General features: G+C 34.2%; 1 protein-coding gene across 5 annotated transcripts; it reads right to left on the reverse strand.

Moving 5' to 3' along the window:
• Positions 1-340: 340 nt before the first annotated feature.
• On the reverse strand, positions 341-6,568 carry LOC112733019 (diacylglycerol kinase 2). Of its 5 annotated transcripts, none has more exons than XM_025781865.3 (10): positions 6,325-6,523; positions 6,174-6,217; positions 5,858-5,922; positions 4,355-5,508; positions 3,188-3,563; positions 3,039-3,115; positions 2,598-2,717; positions 2,323-2,487; positions 1,551-1,688; positions 341-809 (listed from the first exon to the last, which is right to left on the reverse strand). In XM_025781865.3, the coding sequence occupies exons 4-10, from the start codon at positions 5,426-5,428 to the stop codon at positions 657-659; spliced, it is 2,103 nt and encodes a 700-aa protein (XP_025637650.1). In that variant the 5' UTR covers positions 5,429-5,508; positions 5,858-5,922; positions 6,174-6,217; positions 6,325-6,523; the 3' UTR covers positions 341-656. The 5 variants fall into 5 exon arrangements, with proteins under 5 accessions (XP_025637650.1, XP_072068509.1, XP_025637649.1 ...); XM_072212408.1 differs by having other exon boundaries at positions 5,858-5,916; positions 6,325-6,473; XM_025781864.3 differs by lacking the exon at positions 6,174-6,217 and having other exon boundaries at positions 6,325-6,568.
• Between the last annotated feature and the right edge of the window lie 740 nt (positions 6,569-7,308).

Below are 7,308 nucleotides of genomic sequence, written 5' to 3' on the forward strand. Positions count from 1 at the left end.
TCACACGATTCCTGAGCCGTGACTAATTAATTACTTGAGCTTCTGCAACTTAGAAACGAAGAACTTCGTTCCAATTCGAACATGTGTTTGCCCCCTTAACAAATTGACAGAATGACAGCTACGCCGAGTTAACGCCACTTGATGAATGTGAACCGCAAGAAGGATTTAAGGGCATCATTATGAACCATACGTGTAATAATAACTTCCGTCGTAAGAGCAATTTATTGTTTTAACAAGAATTGCACTCATTCCATTTTAAAATGCTAGTAGACTAGTAATACTTAATTATCATATCATAATTTTAATCAACGGTAATGTTACGTTCATCAAAGAAAAACTATTGTCAACAAATGCACGATTCTTGTTTAGAAGTTAATGAGAGGACCTAGCAAATCAACGTTAAAGGCCGAAAAAATTAGAGGAGGGCCTTTCTGGCTTGAAGATATGTTACACTGGGTTAGAAATATACACAGCTTGACAAAAATAAGAAATAACCAAGCCGCCGTACAATTTTCACTCTCGTCTATTAGCTGCTGCTTTGTGGAACTATATCATTTCTCTGTATCTCTGATAGTTACCAAAAATTGCTCCCATAATAAAGGGATTAAAGGGTGGGAAAATACCCATTTTATGGGTAACCACATCAACATGGTGAATTAAGAAAGACTGATGGCCATGTCCTGGAGAATAACTTTCTTTTGAGATGCATTGATAATGCCCTTGCACTCGGCATCTAGTAACACCTCCGTCATAATTGCAGCTGCATGCCCTTTCGGGTCATCTTCTGATGTCCTCCTCACCATGAATACCTGAATATAGCAAAATGAAATCCCATGATTTCCACCGTCATACAAAAGTTAATAATTCGATCAGTTTAACTAATCAATCTTCTGGGGAAGTCTTCATCAATACCAATTCTTTCAAATGGGGTGGAATTGGGAGTAGGGAAAGATCAGTTGGAGAGCAAGGGTATTGGAGAATGCATGATGCTCATAATTACATCTACTCTTTTAACACTTACAGTGCTTAACTTGTGCATAATCACAATCTTGTTTTAATCTGCATGTGTTACACTTGCTAGTATTCTTAACTATTGCAGTAGGTATTACAATTTACAAATAGCAGAATGTTAATATAGCCTCTATCAGGCCTAATAATCTTTCTAATTCAAAATCTCGCTTATTAGGGAATGTGACATGTTATGTAATTTACTAGTGAGTGAAATTTTAGATTACAAGGATCTTTCGGCAATTGGCATACCAATTAGGTGGATTTATAATTTCTCGTAAGTAGTAAGCCCCTCTCTCCTTTCTTTATTTCCCATGTGAATATAATACAAACGATTATCTAAATTTTGATTTCTTTCATGAATGACTGGATGAGTTATCACTGGTTTAAACCTAGAAGACTGCGCAGGGTTTATGAGAAAAATGGAGCAACTCAATGTTAACCAGCGGAAGTACTTTCCAAACCCACATATAGGAGGTGTAACATTTAGTAGAAGGATGTGAGAGTCAATTTACTACAAAAATCCTAAAGCGTGCAATTACCTGATCATGATGCGTTATATCTAACGAGCCAGGTTGTAGGATAAATGGTTCCCCGTCAATTTGAACTGGGAAAGGACTTGAAGAGTGTATCTTAATGACTTTACCTTGAGCTAGCCTTCTTGCTTGTGAAAGTCCGACCTATACAACAAATCAATCATTACTATTTAGTAGTTTAACATACATTTGAAAATTTATCTTCCATACATTGCAGAAAATATAAGCATGAAATAATTGTAAAAAGACATGAACCAGTTAATTACAATTGTTTTCTTATATCTAGATGTCATTTTTAAGACAAGGATTCATAAAATAGAAGTTAATATATAAAAAGAAAGAAAGGTTTGTACAATAATGAAGCAATTCATAATTTAAGGATAGTAATAAACTAATAATGGCAAAAACAATTATATAGTGACAATAAACATTTATTTAAGAACAAATTAGATTATCAAATGGAGAAAGATGATAGACTATAATCAACATGAATAAAAACTTCAATTCATTGGATTGAAGTTTTGACTAAAGAAGAATGAGCACGATAACTAGCTTTTTAATGAGTAAAATCTGTGTACATAACTATATTATTAATGATACCTAAATGCATTCACGACATTATTTTATACGTATATGAAAATATGTTCATATAAATTTTTTTTTAAACAGACAAGAGTAAAATAGCTTTATTTATAAGTATGCTTATGTAAATGTATCATCATAAAGACTTGATTTATATTTAAGCGGGGAAAATAAAGGTCGTTAGATTATACCAGACCTGAAGTTTCCCTAGGTGCCATGCCCCACAAACAGATACCACCTCAAGCATTTTGTCATGCATGGATTGAAGACTAAAATCATCATCATGCTCAGTATCATTTTGCCAAAGATCTACTCCACCCATGTAGCTCCCAATATTGAGCACGATTAAGCCCTCTGCATCCTGCATGAAGAAGAATTAATAAATGATGATTTACATATAAATTTGGACAATATTCTTAACGTTAATTAATGACTTAAATGTGAAAATAAGTCTTAGTATCAGTAATTCACCTTAGGAATCTCAATGTCTATACCATCAACTTCAAGCCATACTTGCCATGGCAAGTCAGCACATGTTCGGTCCATAATATCTCTTGCTCCTTCTTTGGCATATCTCAATTTATTAACAAACTGAAAATATATACATTATGAAGGTTTTTAACCTGGAAAAATTAACAAAAATATAGCCAAGATTTTTAATGAAGAAGAGCTAGCATGAAACATATAATTTTGAAATTCTTGAGCTAAAGCTTATCGATGTAGTGGTATGCACCAGCACTATAATTTTATTGTTGAATCTCTAAAATGGTAGGTTAAAGAAGGTGCGCTTAAACCAAACTAGACATTGTCATGCATGGTCTAACATGAATAAATATTTCAATTTGATAAATTACTATCAAGGATGGAAGAATATGTTCCGGTAAAAATAAAAGGGGAAGGGGAAATATCTACCAGACTGGAAAACTTTTCTGGATTTATCTGTCTTGTAACATGAAATTCATATGCAACCTTTGCATCACATCCAATCCCTATAAAAATCAGTTCACAGATGTCAGTTACTTACAGAATCGCCCTAGACAGTATTTGTTGCAGAGATATACCTAGATAGTTCATCATAGATTTAGTTTTCACTTTGTTTGGGTTTCCCTCAGAGTTCTCTTCTGTAATTTTAACTTCCCAGCGATCCAGCATGGTTACTGCTGCAATGTTAATGTCATTCAGAAGAGTGGTCAACCCACCCTGTCCATCAAGTGCAGAGAAGCCTCTTCCCCAATTCAGTACCCTGGACAAATCATTTCCAGTTCCAAGTGGAAGTATTGCAACAGGAGGAGGTGACTCAAAATTCAGTCTTGCTATAGACTCAAGGACCCATGCAACAGTGCCATCCCCACCGCATACTAACACTCTAAAATATCGCACACTTTTAAACATTTCCAGTCCCACCTCAGGACCTTGAGAAGCACTCAATTCAAATATCTACAGGAGAAAAATAGCCAAACCAGAAACATCCAACGGGACAAAGATATGAAATGAGAAACATGAAATCTATATCCAGACAAGCATTGTTCGTTTACTAGTTTACAGAAGATTGGAAAAAAGAAGACATCAATAATTAGCATGATTGGAGTTTTTAAGTAGGATTTAGTGAGATGTTAATCTTTATAATACAGATATCATATATTTTTACACAGTGCATAAAAAAAAGAACAAGGGATTGATAGGAACCCATATTTGATCAAGCAAACTGGAAGATAGCAATAATAGAAAACATAAAATCTTTTTCCAGGTTCATTTGTATTGAGTTATTCTGCTTAATGCTATTAAGCTAAAAAGCTTAAAAACCTTGTATCTATTCTTTTTATTAGCTTGTCAACAATTTTAAAGAGCAAGAAATACTTAAAACAGCAGCAAAGTATATGCTCTGCTTTAAACCTTTATGAACAGATACATTAAGAAGTATGCTCTAAAGTCTACCTATGAAATCAGGAATTTTATGAATTCAACAGACAGCCACAATGTAATTAATTGGGGAAAAAGAAATTTTAGTGTCTATAATTTATTCATGGCAATATGAAGGGCAACAACCAACAAGGGTTGAATAAAGAAATTTCAACCAATGATCAAACAAACTCCCAAAGCATAACCATATAATCCATGACGACACTGGAGAAGACCTAACAATATATCTCTAACAGGCTTTATGACAGAAGTCAGAGCTTTGACAAAAGGCAATAGCATATTTGTTTATCAAAGAATAATGTAATCACCTGAATAGGATTTAGTAGCATGTTCAATCTCCTTTGAAGAGAAGGCCCAAGCTGCCCACCACTCCTGGCATTAATGAAGACCAAAAGTGGCCTTGCATCGCATGGCAAATCAACCAATGTGTATTTCTTTATTGGATTAGGATTTACTAGAACTCTACCATTGTTCATGCGACGGAAGTCAAAGAGCATCTCATCACCAGACAGGTCCCAATCCTCTATACCATTCAATACATAGTCAAACAATATTGCATCAGTGACCGAGGGGTCACGTGGCTTGCTATTATTACGCGAACTACCTCCATGCTTATTATTGCGATTACGCCGTTTTCTCATCTGACCACGAACGGAAGAGGTTATAATAGAACTCAGTTTTTCTCCTTTTGGATCTTCATCAACTTCTTTGACATAGAGAGGAGAGAGGATAAGTCGCCTCAAAGGACCCAAATCACAAATATCACCAGAATCTTTGACCAATTTATTATGACATTTGACATGAATGAGGCGCTGACACCAGCGACAATGCCACGTAGGGGAAGATTTGACAAATGGAACACCACATGGTTCATCACAGTAAAAACAAAAGGCAGACATCTCATGATATTCATCTGCATTAACCCATCTTTCAGACCAGTGGTGTCGAATGTGGCTAAAACCAGATTGAGCCACACATTTACAATCCTTTGCTGCAAACTGAGAACAGATGAAATGGGCTGCAACACCACAAACAGAGCAACGATGGATAGGAGAACGTTGTGTCATTGTTGAGGTACCTAAGCTATGAGAAGGCCACAGGGAAGTCAAGCAGAAGCAGCAAGTGGATGGCTGCTCCCTGAGAGTAAAATCTTCAACCCACAAGTGCTCTGACAAAGGTACTTTAAACTTCTTCCAAACTTTCTTCTTTGCTCTGGCTGCAGCTTTAATCCATTTCAGGGATGATCTTCTCTGCCACTTGAGAATGCCATATATGACAGCCAAAATTCCAAATGATCCAGTAATCAGCCATCCAAGAATAGATGCCCCAGAAGCATCCAGGCTAGTGAAAAGCCTCAAAAATGAAATCCCCAAATCTATCATGGTGGAACTTATGAACTATTGTCTGATGTCTCTGACTATCCAATTCAAATCAGAAAACACAGGATTTATGTGCACAGAGCCTGGGCAGTTTTTCATACAAATGCCAACCATTACTACAGAATCATACACAAATGAAGCTTATCTCACTGACAACAACAACTAGTCAGAAAATCTAGAATAATTGAGTATGGGCAGCAAAAGTTGATCGGCAGGTCGTAGGGCAGATAAATATAAATCAGAACATGATAGTCGCTTCTTCCGGAAAATCATTGGTCCGAGAGACCCACAGGTAGTTCAAAAGCTTAGTTCAGTGTGAAAACAAAGTAATAAACAACAAAAACAAAAGAAATAAAGTATTCAAGAATAATACAAAAGGAAAAAAATTGAATAGTCAGGGAGGACACATGAACAAACCAAATAAAATCATACCAAGTAAGCTAAGTCTAATTGGAAATCATAATGCTTTCGCTTTCACTTACACCACTTCCCTGCTCCTTAACCATATGCAAAACCAAAAGGCAGAAGCCATTAATTCCAAAGAAAAACTAGCTTCACAATTAAGAAAGTAAAATAATAATAATAATAATAATAATAATAATAATAATAATAATAATAATAATAATAATATAATAGAAAAAGAAAGCATAGGGCAATAAATTGTCGAATGTGTGACGTTAAAGTGGTAAAGTGAATTTAGAAAACAAAGAAGAAAGTAACATAAAAAATGGAGATGAAGAAAAATTACGGTATAATTAGCGAGAATGGAAATGCAGCAGCAAAGGATCGAATCTAGAGATTGAGAAATCGAAGGAACTGAGAAAGACATTCGATCTACGTAACAGAATGAATAAATCAGAGAAGATATATATATAACGTTGATATCAAAATTCACAAACCTGAGAAGGTGTGAAAGAGACGACAGAATATTAATATATACGATTCGGTCACGTGAATCTACGAACGAAGAAGAGGGAGAGAGGAAAGGACAATGGGGAATGAACTCTCCTTTTCCCCCTTCTCTTCTTCTTCTCCTTTCTGTTGCTCCGAATTCAGACGTCTGCATCGATTAAATCGAACTTCCTCAACATGCATTCCAATTCCTCACACCTCATTCATTTATTCTTTATGTTTGTTTGTTTATTTATTTGCGTTATTTTTCATTTCAAAAATTTAAATAATGTTTATTTTTTATTTTTATTTATATTTAATTTGAAGTCCCTTTACTTATATGGGAAGTAAGATTTTATATACATATACCAACCTGTGCTAATATCTTTTTTTTTTTTACCACACGAACTCGCAACCTCTTAATTGAGTATATAATTCTATTAGATACAAATTAAACAAGAGTAATATCAATAACAAAATAATATCTAGTAAATTAATAATAAATATTAATACTCACAATATAATCGAATAATATGAGCTTGTATTATAATTCAAAGCTTGAATATAATACAAAGAAGCTTATTCAATATACAAAAATTGCAACAAAAGCTTTAAATGTATTTTAGGTTATGAAAGATTGTGTGTAAATACAACTTTTTCAGTTTTTCTCCTCTTTTCCTTCCTTTTATAGTGGGTTATTCCCTTTATTCTTTTACAATTTTATTCCTAATTTTACAAATCTGTTTGTTCTTTCTGTGGGTGATTCAAGGATTCTGTCTAGAATTTGATGTGTTCTGTCATAGTTTTTTACAAATCCAATAGCTGTTTTTTATAACTCTGTTGGTATTTTATTGTTATTCTGTTGAAAATTTTTGTTGTTTTCTATATATAATGTCTTTATTGATTTTTGGGCTGTTTTGACACATTTTTCTCTGTTGTTGGATAGGTGTCTATTTTTCTGATTCTGAGAATCTTTTTTTTTAATCTCCAAA

Source organism: Arachis hypogaea, chromosome 13, assembly GCF_003086295.3.
Source record: "Arachis hypogaea cultivar Tifrunner chromosome 13, arahy.Tifrunner.gnm2.J5K5, whole genome shotgun sequence".
Classification (NCBI taxonomy): domain Eukaryota; kingdom Viridiplantae; phylum Streptophyta; class Magnoliopsida; order Fabales; family Fabaceae; genus Arachis; species Arachis hypogaea.

Coding starts and splice junctions, on each gene's coding strand:
- LOC112733019 (XM_025781864.3), bottom strand. CDS start 5,428: ATGATAGATTTGGGGATTTCATTTTTGAGGCTTTTCACTAGCCTGGAT. Junction 3,564..4,354: donor TGCTACTAAATCCTATTCAG/GTGATTACATTA, acceptor TTTCTCCTGTAG/ATATTTGAATTGAGTGCTTC. Junction 810..1,550: donor ATATAACGCATCATGATCAG/GTAATTGCACGC, acceptor TGCTATATTCAG/GTATTCATGGTGAGGAGGAC.